The sequence below is a fragment of the Perca fluviatilis genome, chromosome 14, assembly GCF_010015445.1.
Source record: "Perca fluviatilis chromosome 14, GENO_Pfluv_1.0, whole genome shotgun sequence".
Classification (NCBI taxonomy): Eukaryota; Metazoa; Chordata; class Actinopteri; order Perciformes; family Percidae; genus Perca; species Perca fluviatilis.
Genome location: NC_053125.1, coordinates 24,113,676 through 24,131,431, shown reverse-complemented (window position 1 = coordinate 24,131,431; position 17,756 = coordinate 24,113,676). Strand labels below are relative to the sequence as shown.

The window sequence follows — 17,756 nt, the reverse complement described above, 5'->3', positions numbered from 1 at the left end:
ATCGTATGTTTAATTCATGGCTCATATCAAACGGGTACAAACAGTTATCTGTCTCTCCTTGTTTTGTACCCATCGACTGTACAGTCTACTGTTTGTATCATTGACATATGGTTTGTATACAGTCTATTGTCGGCCGGAAGAGGAGGAACTTCGGCGGTCGGTTTGAATCAGCATGTAGGCCTACTGCTGACGAGTTTATATCTCTTGACAGTTTGGAGCTACGGCAGTCTACGTTTACGGATTATTAGTAGGTTTTGGACTGAATCCAACCAGGCTCCCCGGTGAAGGGACACCGTTGGGATGGCTTCGGGAGGTAGCCAAAGGAGGAAGGGTAATGGAAAGAGTGAAGATGGCAAGAAAAGGGACAGGTCTTATAGATCAAGTGAGGGGGACGAGGACCAAGACCATAGAAAGATATCAAAGCTTGATGATGAAGGAGGATTCATGTTTGTTGCTAAATTTAAAGATAAGAGTGATAAAGCTGTAAACCCCCTCAGACTGTCTGATGACATAAAGGATAAAATGGGAAGTATACTTAATATGAGAATGTTGAGAAATGGAAATTTTCTGATTTTTTGCAAAACAGAAGGCCAAAGAACAAGTGCTATGAAAGTCCGCCATCTAATGAATAGGTCAATTGAATGCTTTGTTCCTACAGGTAGAGATGTTAAGGGAGTAATATACATTAGCTCTGACATTACTGAGAGTGACATAGTTAAGCATTTACAAGGAGCTGAGATTGAGTCTGCCCGTAGGTTTCAAAAAGATGGCTCAGCTGTGTTGCTTATCTTTAAGCAAGAAACCATGCCAACAAGAGTATACATGGGGTATATGAGTTTCCCAGTGAGAGAGTACAGACGTCCGCCATTGCGATGCTATAAGTGTCAACGGTTTGGACATGTGGCAGCTGCATGCAGAGGGAATAGGAGATGTGGAAAGTGTGGGGAAGATCATGACTTTGCGCAGTGCCAGGTTGTGGAAACAAAGTGTTGTAATTGTGGTGGTAACCATATAACTTCCTTCAAGGGGTGTGGGTATCATATAACAGCTGTGGAAGTGGAGAAGGTTAGAGCTGGAGGGATCATGTCTTATGCAGAGGCGTTGGGGAGAGTGAAGGGCTTAGGGGTAGCTGACAGGTCAGGGGGGACCAGAGGGGGGACAAGTGTGGGGACCAGTGTCCCTGCAATGTTGGATAAAAGGGAAATAGTGCAGATACAGGAAAAGAAACCACTTCTTGCATTTATGGTTGATGTGATATGGGCAGCTAGAAATATAACCAAGAGATCAGATGCTATTAAGATTGTGGTGGATGCTGCTGAAAGGTTTCTTGAGGAGGTAGAACTAGACCCAGAGGAGTTGCACATGTTCATGAGACAGAAGATGGAGGAGCAGGAGAGAGGGAGGGAGAGGGGAAGGGGGCCCATAGGTAGGAGTGAGGACAAAGGTAAAGAGGTGGAAATAAATGTGAATGAACATGATGATAGTTAATCTGTTGATGTTTTACATATTGCAATGGAACGCAAGGAGTCTAATTGCAAATGGGCAGGAGTTTAAAAGATTTGTGGATGTATTTAAAGGAGAGTACAAACCAGCTTTATTGTGTGTTCAGTAAACATGGCTCAAACCTTGTTTAGATTTTGTGGTGCCAGGGTATGAATTGTGTAGACAGGATCGAAAGGAAAAATCAGGAGGAGGGTGTGCAACATTTGTAAGATCTGATGTGCTGTACCAGAGGGTGGAAATTGAGTCTTCTCTAGAGTGTGTGGTGGTGAGGGTATGGGGAGAGCATAGGTGGGTAAATATAGTGAATTTTTATAATCCTTGCTTGCAAATCAGCATGGTAGAACTGGAGGAGGTCATGGAGCGGATAGGGGCACCGGTTATATGGGTAGGTGATTTGAATGTGCATAATCCTCTTTGGGGTAGTAGAATGAAAGATAATAATGGGAGAACAGTGGAGGATTTTATGGACAGGCATGGGTTGGTTTGTGTGAATGATGGCCGCCCAACTAGGTTTGAAATTAAGACCGGGGCAGTTTCATGTATAGATTTAGCAATGGCGTCCAGTAAATTGGCAAGGGTAGGGGAATGGATAGGTACACAATGGGCAGTGATCACTTTCCGATACTTTTGAGGTTTGGGAAAACTTTGTTAGCTGAAGAGCAAGCAAGACCAGAATATTTTAATTATAACAAGGCAGACTGGGGGAAGTTCTCTAGCAGATGTGATAGTGGCCTTGATAATGTAAATGGGGAGGGAACGATAGATGAGTGGAACAATAGTTTATGTTCAATGATATTAAGTAGAGCATATGAATGCATTCCTTTAAAGAAAAGCCATAAAGCGAAAGTAAGTGTCCCATGGTGGAATAGGGCATGTGATAAAGCAGTAAGGGATAGGAACTTGGCTTATAGGAAATTAAGAAGGGGCCCGACAGAGTATAATGCAATAGAATACAAAAGGTTCAGGGCTAAGGCAAGACAAGTGATTAAGATTGCAAAAAAAGAGTGCTGGAGGAACTACTGTGGCAAACTAAGGGTAGAGACGTCAGTAACGGAAATATGGCAGGTAGTGCATTGTATGTCAGGAATTATTAGGATAAAGAAAATGCCAATGTTAGAGGAGGAGGGCATGTTTGCTACAAGTGATTTGGATAAAGCTAAAATGTGTGAAAATAAATTTAAAGCTGTTCACAGTGGAGCTAATATTGGCGAGGAAGGTATAAGAAAACGAAATGAGACTTTGGAGCCAAACAGGTTTAAACTAGAGGTAAATGAAGATAATTCTGATATTTGTAATGTCTTTTTCTCGTTAGAAGAACTGCATAGAGGAATAGGTAAAGGAAGATCTACAGCTCCAGGAAAGGATGGTATTAGCTATGATCTAGTTAATAAACTGAGTGATCTAGTGTTGGAGGAATTTCTGTCGTTGATCAATTATATATGGCAAGAGGGAACTCTTCCTAGCTCCTGGAAACAAGCAGTGGTGGTCCCAATATTAAAACCAGGGAAAGAATGGTTACAGACAGATTAATGTATAAATTAGAGAAGGATAGATGGTTTACTCCTGTACAAAGTGGCTTTCGTAGAGGGAGAAGTACCATGGATGCTGGGCTTTCCCTTGACAGCGATATTAAGAAAGCCATGGTAAATAAAGAAGCCCTAGTGGCTGTATTTCTTGACATTGAAAAGGCCTATGACATGTTATGGAAAGAGGGGCTAGTTATAAAGCTCTATGAGGCTGGAATCAGAGGGCGCATGCTTAATTGGATACAAGATTTTTTGAAGAACAGGAGTATTCACGTCAGGGTTGGAAATTCTTTTTCTGAGGGTACAAAGGTGGAAAATGGAACGCCCCAGGGCAGTGTGATTAGTCCACTCCTATTTAACATTATGATAAATGATATTTTTCAGGATATTGGGACCAGTTATGGACTTTCCCTGTATGCAGATGACGGGACCATCTGGAAAAGGGGCAGAAATATCAAACAAACTATTGAATGAATACAGGTAGCCCTAAACAGGGTAACTAGCTGGGGTGAAAAGTGGGGATTTAAAATATCAGTGGATAAATCTAAATATGTAATATTTGGCAATAAGAAAAGTGAATGTAATGGTTTGTTTATGTATGGACAAGCAATTGAAAGGGTTAAAGATTTCAAATTCCTGGGTGTGCACTTTGATGAGAGACTAACATGGGGAATACAGATCAATAATGTTATTAATAAGTGTGAGAAAGTGATAAATATTATGCGTTCCCTCTCAGGTAGTACATGGGGTGCTGACAGGGATTCGCTACTAATGATTTACAGAGCAATGATAAGGTCAAGACTAGACTATGGTTGTATATGTTATGGAACAGCAGCTGAATCACACTTAAAGAAACTGGATGTAATACAGGCCAAGGCTCTGAGGATATGTTGTGGGGCTCTTCGTACAACCCCAGTTCCAGCTTTACTGGTTGAGATGGGGGAGATGCCATTGTCAATTAGACGAGAGAAACTGGCAATGCAGTATGTTGTTAAATTGTGGGGATACAAAGAAGAGCACCCAACAAAATCAGTTCTGAATAATGCTTGGGAATGGGCAGCAGAGAAAAGGAAGAAAGAGTGTTTTTTATTTAACATCAGCAAAAAGGTGGAGAAACTGGGACTGGGAGAGGCAGGTGTGGCCCCGCAGGTGTACTGGGCAGTTATACCACCATGGATGCTGCCCACCCCAGACATAGACTTCAGTATATTGGAAAACTTAAAACATCTTGAAGGTGGTTTATGTCCGGGGTTGGTTAAACAAAGGCTGGGTGAGCATTGGGAGTCTTACCTTCAGATTTACACAGATGGATCTCAAGATCCACAAACTGGGAAGTCTGGCTTTGCTTTTTACATTCCTCAACTAGGAATTGTACAGCTCAAACGACTGTCTGAGGGGGTATCGGTTTATACAACAGAGCTAATAGCTATAATTTGGGCACTACAGTGGGTGGAGGAAGTGCTGCCAAGGAGAGCAGTCATATGTTCAGATTTGGCTTCAGTTTTAAAAACTCTGATAGGAAGCAAATGGGGAGACAGGCCAGACCTGGTTATGGAAGTGATGGCTCTATTGTATAAGATCGAGAAGGCTGGAGGATTGGTGGGATTTCTGTGGGTGCCTGCTCATGTTGGGGTAGAGGGGAATGAGACGGCAGATAAGGCAGCTAAAATGGCATTGAAAAGAGAAATTGAGTTAAGGGTATGTGTTGGGATATCTGAGTGCCGGTCTGTCATTAAGAAAAATTCTATAGCAGTGTGGCAGAGGAAGTGGGAAAATGAAAAGAGGGGCCGTCATTATTTTTCAATTCAAGATAAGGTACCGGCAGAGCAAGGTTATTTGGGTAAAGGCAGAAGACACTCCGTCATAATGACTAGGCTTAGACTCGGGCATTGTGGTCTGGCATGGGATCTGGCAAAGATGGGTAAACATGAAGATGGATTGTGTGGAACATGTAAACTAAAACAAACTGTGCAACATGTTCTTTTGGACTGTCTTTGGTACAAAGATGAAAGAGGACAGTTGTCCACTGCGCTATGTCACATGGGAATACAACACATGACATTGAGAGACTTATTAAATCCCCCTGAATATAAATGTGAGATAGTGGAAGCCGTCATGGATTACATCTCTGCGACAGGACTACTCCACTGAAGCTGACAATACTTTTGACTAGTGCATAAAATATCCTGTGGGAGGCAGCAATATGCCACGAGGCATCTAGTCTGCCGGAAAGCCAACAGAAGAAGAAGAAGAGGAGGGACTTCGCCTCTGTGTGTAGTTCCGTCATTTCCGTCCGACGGGGAAAAAAACAAAACACACCACTAGCAAAATAGCTGTAATGAAAACCGAACCTAAAAAGCTCAACTACCACCTAAATTACCATGTGTAGCATACAGGTTAGGCGGTGAGTTAGCTAACGATACGGGGAACTAATGTTGGGTAGCCAACCAGCCTTTTTACAACATGAATTTGAGAGGACTCTTTCAGGACTTCAACCCCAGGTACCTTTAGCTACGACCTAGCTAGCACTGTAGCTAACTGTGTCGCTGTTGTTGTTGCGCTGCCTGCCGAAGGGAAAACATGCTGAAAACGTTTATTTCATACGGGTGGAATAAAACACACTTATTCCTCATAGCTGAACAGATAAAGTAATATATAAAGTAAGTGTAAGTGCAGTGGCTAAAAGAAGCGAAAATAATTTATCTGGCTAAACAAGGCCTAGCTAGCATGCTAGCTAAGATGACGCTAGGTTAATGTAATCTGCAATAAACGTTGACTGTAGCTGTTAAGTCCAAACTTCACGCATGTTTTCAGTGTCCATACTTAGCTTAATAATGCGTGACACGTTGTTTTTAGGTTGCACATAACAGTTACAGTTATGAATATCTTAATGAGATTTAAAGGCCCTCAAGAGCAACGAGCCCAGGCTTAAAATTACTACTAAAACTGTCCAAAAGTTGTAATACTAAAAAAACACCAATTATGGATTCCTTTAATAATGGACGTTATAAATGGAGTGCAATCAACCTGCAGGCATATATTTACATTTATATTTGCAAAAGGCTTCATAGTTAAACGATTTTTATTTTTATTTTATAACTCTGAATCAGCAAATATGTTTGAAACATGTCTAATCTCTAATGACATTTCTCTTATGTTCTTTATACATAAATAAGGCTATAGAAGTGAACTATGAACCTTTTTTTCGTCCATCTATCTAATTTTCACATTCTAAGCCCTAGCCAAATACTTTTGTCTATTTATTCATTTGCACCCATGACTGATATTACCACTGTCTCCTGTCTCAACCATCATAACTTTCAAGTTTGTCTTTTTATATTAGCCTATTTTTTCCCACAAATGTGGACACTGATTACAGCAAATTTCAGTTATGCTTCTCTTTTTTTCAATATATTTCACTTGCACACATTGTTTTTAAGAAAAATCTTAATTGATTAGAGATGCTCCTTCAATACCTGTAACCGTCAGTACTCACAGGAGTACGAACAGGCTGCTTCTTTACATTAACGTCAGGAGTCAAACATGTCTCTCTCTCTCTTCCCTGTTGCAGTAAGTTCCTGATCTACTCCTGTCTGCTGCTCTTCTCCGTGTTGCTCTCCTTGAGGCTGGATGGAGTCATCCAGTGGAGCTACTGGGCTGTGTTCACCCCGATATGGCTGTGGAAGCTGTTGGTCATCATTGGGGCCTCTGTGGGCACTGGAGTCTGGGCACACAACCCCCAGTACAGGTAGACTCTCTCACACATTAACGTGGTTTGCACAATACTGTCCAGCACATTAAATTGTTTACTTAATCATGCATTTAGTGTACATCCACAAAGTATGCATGTCATTAGTAGGGGTGGATATCGTTTAGAAATTTGACACCTCTTCCTGATACAATACCTTTTTCCGATATCAATTTTATAAAATCTATTTTAATAAAAATAAATTACAACATTATACATTATGAAACAAATCCTTTTTTCCCACTAATGTGACACACACTGTAGTCACGCCTCTCAAAACAAAAAACACTCACACACACTGTGGGTGGGAATCTTCACTGGACTCAGGATTCAATTCCATTACAATTATCCTTTCTAAGATTTGAATCAGTTCGATATCGCGATGTGTCATAACCTCAATATTATCATATATTGCTACACATGATTTTCATTGAGAAATTCAATGAGATATATATGAACTCCCCTCTTTATTGTGTCTGCTCTTAAATAAAAAAATGAAATACACTTCCTGAATGTAACGGAGTCTAAACAAAGCAGACACGAAATTAACAAGTTACATCTGTAGGCAATAATTGCATGCCTCTATGACCTGTAATATGAGACAGTCCAATCGCAAACATTATTAGATCTTGGTAAAAGCATGCTGTGTGCTCATTGGCTAAGTGATGCTGATGGGATTTTGTACACTGCCCTCCTGGGCACTGCCAAGGTGCTCTTGAGCAAGGCACCAAACCCCCAAGTAGCAGCCCCCTCATTCTGACATCTCTCCATTAGTGTGTTTAGCATGTATAGGTCCTGATCATGTTTGTAATTCAGGCCTGTGTTTAATATGTGTGCAACTGTACTAACAGAGTGGAAATTGTCAATTTCCCCTAGCGGGATAAATGAAAGACATTCTTCTTCTAAAAAAAGATATTATAATACTAATTATATTATAATCTTTATTGTGTGTGATTGTGTGTGTTTGGTTAGCACCATGAAATTTAATCGCAGGACTCATCAGTGTCAGTATGGATGAACCTGATGGTTTGATCTCAATGTATTCTCTCTTAGGGCTGAAGGGGAGACATGTGTGGAGTTCAAGGCCATGCTGATCGCAGTGGGGCTCCACGTCCTGCTGCTGATGTTTGAGGTGTTAGTATGCGACCGCGTGGCGAGGGGAAATTACTTCTGGCTTCTCGTCTTCATGCCTCTCTTCTTCGTGTCGCCCGTCTCTGTAGCAGCCTGCGTCTGGGGGTTCAGACACGACCGCTCGCTCGAGGTAAGGGGTACACCGAGACCAGAGTAGGAAATCAATGCAAAATCACGGCCAAACACAATTGCAACTGTGGCTAGATAGTTTGAGTTTGCCTGTGTTAGGAGAGGGTTCAGAAATGTTTTATACATACAGAGACTTCTCATATACAGGCAGTATTGACACAAAGATTAACATTAGGACTGGAGTTGAATATTTTATTTTTCCCAGTATGAAGAGTATGTTTTATGCAGGGCAGCATATCATAAAAATAAATCTCAATACCAGTACAGATACCATGTATTCTATACCGGTTCTTAAACAACACTTTTTTTCGAGACCAATTTTATAAATCTATTTTAAAAAGAAACTTTACCGCATGAATCTTTACTTTTTAGTTCTTTTACATCTATGTGACACACACTGTAATCCTGTAAAGCCTATCAAAATGTAACAACACACACACAGACGTGAGTCGTCTCTGTGCATAACGTAGTGTTCTTCCTGCCTGTCTACCCAGCCAATCACCAGGACTATTAGATCTTTATAGAAACATGCTGCATGCTTTATTGGCTCACTGATGCTGGTGAGATTTACTCCTTTAGGTATTGAACTTTGGTATTGAATGACGAAGCATTTTTAGATACAACGGAGGCAATTTGATTGTGTCTAAAAAGTATCTAAGTACAGTACTCAGCCCTAGTTTAAAGAATGCTTTTTTGCGGGGCGGCCTCTAGCTCACCCAGTAAGAGCGTTCACCCCATGGTGTCTGAGTCCTGCAGCGGCGCTGCCCTTTGCTGTGTGTCGTCCTCCATCTCTCTCCCCCTTTCATGTCTATCACTGTCACTATAATAAAGGGAAAAGCCCCCCCCCCCCAAAAAAAAAGAATGCTTGTTGTGCGAGTGAGGAGAATAATTTGCAACGAAAAGCAGCCAATTTGACGTGTCAGTGTTAGGGTTGGGTACCGAAACCCGGTTCCATTATGGAACCTGTTCCTACGCAACGAAATCGGACCGAATTAGAACACAAATTTCAGTTCCTCATTTTGGTTCCACTTAATGTGTCGACTGAAATATTACATATGCAAAAAGGATGTAAAAGCGTATTAACCATTCACTGCATGTGATCGCTAGTAAACACATTACATCTTTGATGTCATTTTTCAGTTTTTCAAGAATCGGTATATGAATCGGAATCGTTTTAAAAGTACCGGTTCGGCATCAGAATCGTAAAAATCCAAACGCTACCCAACCCTAGTCAGTGTATGATGCACTAGTCACAATGGACACTGTAATCCCTTTAGTTCCCCACACAAGACAACATTTGACAAAGTTAGCGGTTACATTTCTGTGTCCTCGCCCATGTGCAGACATTTATTTCAGAAAATATGAAATATGTGTGTGATAGGTTTGAAAAATTAGTATAGTGCTGATATTCTGTGTTTGTTTTTTTCTCTTCTCAGTTGGAGGTGTTGTGTTCAGTTAACATTCTTCAGTTCATCTTCATCGCCCTGAGGCTCGACAGGATCATCAACTGGCCTTGGCTGGTGAGATACACAAAGTAGATCATCAGAGATTGCCCAGTGCTTTTATTTTACACACTCGCATCCATTTATCCATTTTTATATTATGCTTTCACAGGATGGGGTGTTTTCTGTGTTGTTCTCCAACCATGTGTTAAAGTGTAAGGTGATAACATTGTCCTTACCTTCATCTACTTTAATGTGTGTGTGTCTGTGTGTGTCTGTGTGTGTCTGTGTGTGTCTGTGCGCTGCAGGTGGTGTGTGTCCCACTGTGGATCCTGATGTCCTTCCTGTGCCTTGTTGTCCTCTACTACATCATCTGGTCTGTCCTCTTCCTGCGCTCCATTGACATCATCGCCGAGCAACGGCGGACTCACATCACCATGGCAATCAGCTGGATGACCATCGTCGTCCCGCTCCTCACCTTTGAGGTGAGTTGTCACTACTAGAGTTTATTACCTTTGGTGTGTTGTATTTCATTTGTTTAAGCCTGTTTAAGACAAATTGTGATTGTATGAAATAGGCTATTAGTTATTTCAGATACATCTTCTGTTTATGCATTTTTCTAAACCTAAATTACACCTTTTCAAGTAGTTAACGATTATCTCCAAACACTAATTTGATAATCACAATTACAGTCAGGGCTCCAGACTAACTTTTTTCACTAGGAGCACCCAACTGAAAATTTTAGGGGCACAACCAGAAAATGTATGGGCACACACCTGCTAACCAAATATTCACATTTCTACTAATTTCCACTGTATTACTAATAAATACTTTGATAATAGATGCAGAAATTACAATGTGCTGTTTCAAATTCAGTGTCACTTTTGAAGATGCCTTACAACCTCAGCCTGTCAGTCAGTCACCAGGGCACAGAAACCACTGTTGTGCCTGCTCGTATTCGAGGAAGTGTAACTTCAACAGCACCGAGACCGCTTTTGGCTCGCCATTAATATCCTATCGCAGCAAACTCTGTCTGCTTGAAGTTATGAAAAACTGTAACCACACTTGAAACCACTTTATCGGCATTTCCGTGATTCACTGTGACTTCAACAAAACTGCAGAGCCGACGTAGTTTGCAGCTCTGCGTGTGTGCGAGTGTGTGTGTTTGTGTCAGAGCTCTGCTCTCTGTCAATTTTCAGAGAGGACAGATAAGCTTGTGCTTACGCGCTCTCAGGTACCGACATTTCAACCTTTAACGTGTAAAAAAAGGGGGCAAATTTACTGGTCGCACATGTGTGAGTGGATGTAAAATTCAGTCGCACACTCTCAAATTTTGGTTGCAAAATGCGACCATTTGGTCGCAGTCTGGAGCCCTGATTACAGTATCTATCAAACCAAAGTGCTATAATAATAATAGAATTAGCCTGCCCTCTACTGGCTGAAAACACGCCTTTTTTTAAAAGTCGATTCAAACGGCATACAGGATGTTCTGGAAATTATAAATACCTTATGGCTTAGTCTTGGACAAAATGTGGAAAAAAAGTACAAATCTAAATTTCCTCATGTTTCCAAGTTACTTAGGAAAGCAAAAACAATCATCCCCATTTCTAATTCTTTGGACAACCTGTTTGCTGGAGTGTCCAGGATGCTCTGTGTACATTTTTTCTTCATGTTGTCTTATTTTCCCATTAAATCGGTCTGATTTACACTCTTCCTTTATGCTGCAAGTTAAACTACCTAGATTACTGGGAATCCACCAGTATGTCGAAAAAATGTAAAACTATAGCCTGCCATAAAAATGTCACAAATAAGTCACAGTATAAAGTATGTCGAAAATAGTAAAAAAAAAAAAAAAGAAGTTATTTATTAAATGTATTTGTGTCAAAATGACATATAAACATCTTTTCCTATTCTATTTTGCCTGGAAATGCTTCCAACACGCTTGCGTGTCACGTGAAAAATAGGTGTCGGTTCTATTTCTGGCATGCACGCGTTTTCAGCTGAAGTGTGTACGCTCTAACCTGTTAACATGGGAGCCGAAATAAAAACGGACATGCCACGCTGCTGACACGCTCGCGACCATGCAGGCAGTGTGCAGGAGCCTTTAGGCAGTGGTTGAGAATACTTATAAATACCTCCTGCATGCGTGTGCACATTTACGCACAACTTTGCACCAATTTGCTGCATTGCAGGTTTGCCTCCTAATGACAGCCTTTGACTTCTAACATCCTGTGTCTCTTCAGATCCTTCTGGTGCACAAGCTGGACGGCCACAACAGCCTGAGCTACGTGTGTGTGTTCGTCCCTCTCTGGCTCTCCCTGCTCACACTCATGGCCACCACGTTTGGCCAGAAGGGAGGAAACCACTGTGAGTATTTAAAGCCAGTGATGGGGCTGTGGGCTGCTAGATGCCTCCACTGCTTCTGTGTACAGTAGAACTATTTCTTTAATAACTTTACCTTCATGTAGCTTTTTGTAAAACCTTACTATCTACACAGTATTGATCAAATAATTTGTATCTTTTGTATCTTGTTGACTTATACTGCTATATACCTATATGTTTACTTATATCATGCAGAAAGCTTTGTTTGTCAATTCTAGGGCAGCAACTAACAATTATTTGTATTATTGACACACAAACTTTGAATTTAAAAGGTTTCTTCACAATGTCTGAGTTGAAAACGCATCTTGTTGTCACGTAAGGGCCCTGTTTATGTTGCACAGACATTTTAATTGCATTTTGTGTCTGTTAAGAGGCACAAAGGCACTCTTTATGAGATGCCCCGACTACTGGCATTTTAGCTAACTGGGACCTCTGGACGTAGCTGCAGCAACTCCAGTTTGCTAGCACCGATTTTGCTAGTTTTTTTTTCTTCTTCTATCGACAGTACTCGGAGATATACAGCGATCAAGATTCAGGTCAAAATCGGCCGGAGTTCTCCTTTTTAAAATGGTTACTTGGTTGTCAAAATAGTACATTTTTATGTCAGCCGATAATTGATTAACTGACTAAACGTTTCAGCTCGGCCAACGTAGTGATGTCTTCAAATGATTACTTTGGTTGTTGTTGTTTTTTTGTCCGACCAAAAGCATAAAACCAAAAGATTGTCAGAAGCTGGAACCAGCAACGCAAGTTTTATTGTCACATAATCATAAAAAGTGAAATTCTTAGATGTCATACGCTGTATTGTTGTGCACCTGTGGTAGTTGGCAAGTACCGATGATTGTTATTTCTGCGCCATTAAGTTCCCCTCTGTCCTGATCTTCCTTTTTTTTAGGGTGGTTTGGCATCCGTAAGGACTTCTGCCACTTCCTGTTGGAGCTCCTCCCCTTCCTGCGAGAGTACGGCAACGTGTCCTACGACCTCCAGCGCAGCGAGGACCCCGAGGCGGCCGAGGACCTGCCCATCCCCGAACCGCCGCCAAAGATCGCGCCCATGTTCCACAAGAAGACCGGCGTGGTGATCACACAGAGCCCCGGGAAATACTTTGTCCCGCCGCCCAAACTCTGCATCGACATGCCCGACTAAGCGCCTATCGGAGCGAGAAGGGGACTGCTGTACTGACGGGTTCGAGTCGCGAAGCCAAAAACAGCAGAGGACACTGCGTTTTCTTTTGGTTTCACCGAAGGATTTGGTCCCCTGGCCTAAACTCTGCGTTAGCACGGCTGCCGAGACCGAACACACTAGAGCCAACATGGTGACGGAACACTAATGGATCCATTATAGTAAAGACTGCCCTGCCTAACTCTGTCGAAGATCGAATCATGGAACCAAAAGAAAGGACTTCTTTGTTGTGGTTTTTTTTTATCCGTAGATGAAGTTTCACTGTGTTGCTCACTCCCAGTTGTATCCATTTTTACGATGGACATTTTGGGGGAAATTGACAACAGAATTGTCTCCGATTCACTTGGATCTAACTACTTAGGTTGACACGAACGATGACGAGAAGAGCTGGATCTGCGTAGACTTGAACATTTGACTCCGTTAACAGCGGTCGATCACTGATTCAGACAAACCTAAAGCCAAGATGGCGCTCGTCTTGCTTTTAAGATGGGGACCATTGGAGAGACCAGCTTGAATTTGGGATCTTTTTCTTCTCCCGTTTCCACTTTTGACCATGCAGGTTGGAGAAACAAAGGGGAGGTGGAGTTAAAAGAAAGGTTCAGCTTCTTTTATTTATTTATTTTTTTTTCAGGTTCTTGGTACAATATTTGCATGCCCGTATATATGTATACTGAAAGAGCTAGTACCTTCGCCAAGGCGGTTATGCTCTTCGTCTCGGTTTGTTTCTGTCCCTCTGTCGGCAAGATTACTATAACTATTCTCCTGATTTTCATGCCACACCCTTCCACCATCGATTTTGGAGGGGACCCGAATCATGTCGCGGATACGCAACTATTTTTTTTCTTCCACTTTCGTCAACATTGTGGGGCATTTGCGCTACATTCAAATTCCATTTAATTTATATATCAAATCATAACCGACGTTATCACAGGAGCCTTTACAGATACAGAACAGGTCTAGACCTCACTTCACACTTCAACTTACAGAGACCCAACAATTCCCCCAAGAACATTTGTTCACAGTGGCGAAAAAAAAAAAAAAAAAAAAGTCCTTTTCATTCATTTGGTGTCGGACTAATCGGGAAAAATGTCTTTCCGATTATATTTCACGACTCCCCTATTCCGCTTCCCTTTCCCTTCGTCGTCACGCAAAAATACTGGACACCGCTATCGACGTGTCGTTTAAACACTCTGAGCAATACAAAAAAAAAAAAAAAAAAGCAACACATCGTCTTTGCAGCGTCGATGTCGTTTCCACATCACGACCTAAAGCTCACGGGGACACGCTAAAGTCGAGACTTCCCACCTCGGAAAACGGGACCATCCGTGGAGCTTGCGAACGCACCACCTGGCCTCGGCGGAGCTCTGCCGGTCTCGGTAATCGTTCCTTCTGTTCATACTTCGTACCGGCTGTGTAGGGATTCCTGCCGTCCTTCACACCAACTCAAGACACGTCGGGAACCAAATCCACCGTTTGTTAAAAAAATAATGCAGCAAGTGTGAAATGTCCTCTTTGTGTTTCATGTGAGAGTGTGTCCGTGTGAGGGCTGCGTAGGATATGCCAACACAGAGGGGATGTCGCACTAAAAGGGTTGTAACTGAGACTGCTGAAGTCTCCCATTAGCTTCAGCCCAGCGTTAGAATGCACACCTGCACAGAACGAGAACTGTGGATTTCGTCCCCCCATCTCTTGCACTGCACCAGTATGGACAGGCTGAATTATTAAAGTGACTCTTTCAGTGGGTTTTTGTCATGCAAATATTGTATTAAAAAAAATATACCTGAAAAGAAATTGAACCTTTTTAAAAGAGAACAATGGAAAGAAAAAAAAAGCACTTTGTTAATCAGTTTTTTTTTGTATTCCTGTTTTTTGTGTGTGTAAATAACATAAGTCACATTAGGGACCAGAGTGGAGATGGCAGGGTTAAAGAAAAAAAAAAAAAAGGAGTATTTGCAAACAATCATCCACATCTGTTTCAATTCATCTTGTAGTACAATCTGCGCCGAGAGTTAACATATTTAACGAGGACACAAAAATAAGATAATCATGGGGTTTTCAGTGATTGTCAAGGCTTTCTGTGATTCAAAAAACGTAAGGAATGTGGCAAATACTGTACCTCCCATATGGGACTGATGATGTGCATCGTTGTGTTGTCATTTAGCAGCTTTCACATTATTCTTGTAGTATACTGTAGAAAATGAAACTCAAACTATAACAAATTGCAAATACTTTTTTTTTTTTTTCCTATCCACATCTAATAAGTAGAAAATATAACTCCCGAGACTCCCTATGTGTGTGTTTACATTACCATATTTCCTCAAGTTATCAAGTTACTCAGAAAAGCAAAAACAATCATCCCCATTTCTTTTCATTTTTTTTTTTTTTTTGTTGGACAAACTGATTGCTGGAGTGTCCAGCATGCTGTGTGTACATTTTTTCTACGTGTCTCTTTTCCATTAAATTGGTCTGATTTACTCCCTACACTCCTCCTTTATGCTGCACGTAAAACGATAACTTGGAATCCACAAGTATGTCGAAAAAATGTCAAACTATAGCTATGCCATAAAATAAAAAGTCTGTATTGTAAATCGAAAAGTCATAGTATAGTATGTTGAAAAAAGTCATTAAATAGTCATTGTATAGTATATTATGTCGAAATGAAAAGTCAAAGTATAGTGTCGAAAAAAGTCATAGTATAGTATGTCAAAAGTATTCATAATATAGTTTGTCGAAAAAAGTCACATTAAAGTATCTCGAAAAAAGTGATCGTATAGTATGTAAAAAAAAAAAAAAAAAAAGTCATAGTGTAGTATAATAAAAGTCATAGTATGTGGAAAAAAGTCATACTATAATACGGCAGAAAATGTCATAGTATTGTAAGACGAAAAAAGTTGGAAAAAACTCAGTATAGTATGTCGAAAAAAAGTATAGCATAGTATGTCGAAAAAAAGTATAGCATAGTATGTCGAAAAAAGTCATAGTATAGTATGTCAAAAGTATTCATACTATAGTTTGTCGAAAAAAGTCACGTATATCCAAATCCAAATCTCGTAAGAAGTGGAAAAAGTGATCGTATAGTATGTAAAAACGGAAAAAAGTCAGTGTAGTATAATAAAAGTCATAGTATAGTATTTGGAAAAAAGTCATACTATAATACGGCGGAAAATGTCATAGTATTGTAAGACGAAAAAAGTTGATCGTATAGTATGTAAAAAAAAAACGGACAAAAGTCATAGTGTAGTATAATAAGTCATAAAAAAGTCATAGTATAGTATGTCAAAAAAAGTGGTATAAAAGTCATAGTACATTATGTGTAAAATATATATATATATTTCAAAAAGAAAATATTTTATTAGGCATTGGCCAGTATACGATTCTGACGGTATGATAACCTTCAGCAAAAATATCAGTTTCACGGTATTGTGGTAGCGCAATTACAGCGTCCATGTTGAAAGTTAAAAAAAATGTCAGTTAAGCGTGTCGAAATAAGTCATAAAAAAGTCATAGTATAGTATGTCGGAAAAAAAGTCTATGAAGTGATTGTAGAGGAAGTTGAATAAAGTAATATCAGAATCAGAAAAAGTTTTATTTAATAACTACACTCATGTGAAAGTTGCCTTGGAGAAAGGTGCATTCATAAACAAACAATATGAATTATTAAAAATAAACAATACAGAAGAACAAATATATATACAAAGTAATTGTTGCATAATAAAAAAGGCTGAATCGGTTGAGTGCAAACATTTTTCAAAGAACATATCTATATGCAATGGGCAGATGTAAAGTCCATTATGAAGGTTAGTGTAAAGTGTAGTGGAGGAGCAGCTGAGGACGGACTTGGTGATGGCTGTGTAGACGTGCACCATCACTGTCTTTGGCAGGTTGGATTCTTCAGCTGCCGCAGGAAGTGCCTCCCCTGTTGTGCTTTTTGGGACTCCTGGGAGATGATGGAGCCCAGGTAGCGGAAGGACTCCACAATGTTGACTGTGGAGTCACCCAGGCTGATTGGGGTGGGGGGGGCTGCGTGCTTCCTAAAGTCCACAGCAATCTCCGCTGTCTTCAGAGCGTCCAGCTCCAAGTTGTTCAATCAATCTCCCACCTGTAGGCGGACATACTAGTATAGTATGTTGAAAAAGTCATGAAAAGGACATAATATATTATGTCAAAAGGTACTAACATATGTTGAAAAGAAGGTAAAGAAAAAAAAATGTCATTATAGTATGTCTAAAAAGTCATACTGTATGTCGAAGAAAGTCAGAGTATAGCATGTCGAAAAAAAGTAGTATAGTAAGATGGAAAAAAAAACAAAAAAATCATAAAAAAGTCATAGTATTGTATGTCGAAAAAAGTCATGTACAGTATGTTGAAAGTCATAGTATAGCATTTCGAAAAGTAGTAAAAAAAAAAAATGTCAGTAGGGCGCCTGGGTAGCTCACCTGGCGGGGCATGCGCCCACTCACAGAAGCTCAGTCCTCGCCACAGCGGCCACGGGTTCAGTTTCAACATGCAGTCCTTTGCTGCATGTCATTCCCCCCCTTTCATGTCTAAACTGTCCTATCAAAAAAATGCCTAAAAAGTCATAGTATAGTATTTCGAAAGAAAATAAAAAAAAGTGATACTATGTTATGTATAGTATGACTTTGTGCCCTAAAAATGTCATTAAAAAGTAACAGCATAGTATCCCAATAAAAGCCATAAAATGTCTTAGAATAG

General features: G+C 40.4%; 1 protein-coding gene across 1 annotated transcript; it reads left to right on the top strand.

Moving 5' to 3' along the window:
• The first annotated feature begins 5,280 nt into the window (after positions 1 to 5,280).
• Positions 5,281 to 15,517, top strand: tmem185 (transmembrane protein 185). Its single transcript, XM_039823146.1, has 7 exons — positions 5,281 to 5,530; positions 6,601 to 6,777; positions 7,831 to 8,038; positions 9,474 to 9,557; positions 9,788 to 9,964; positions 11,723 to 11,846; positions 12,757 to 15,517. The coding sequence occupies exons 1-7, from the start codon at positions 5,493 to 5,495 to the stop codon at positions 13,005 to 13,007; spliced, it is 1,059 nt and encodes a 352-aa protein (XP_039679080.1). The 5' UTR covers positions 5,281 to 5,492; the 3' UTR covers positions 13,008 to 15,517.
• Positions 15,518 to 17,756: the final 2,239 nt, after the last annotated feature.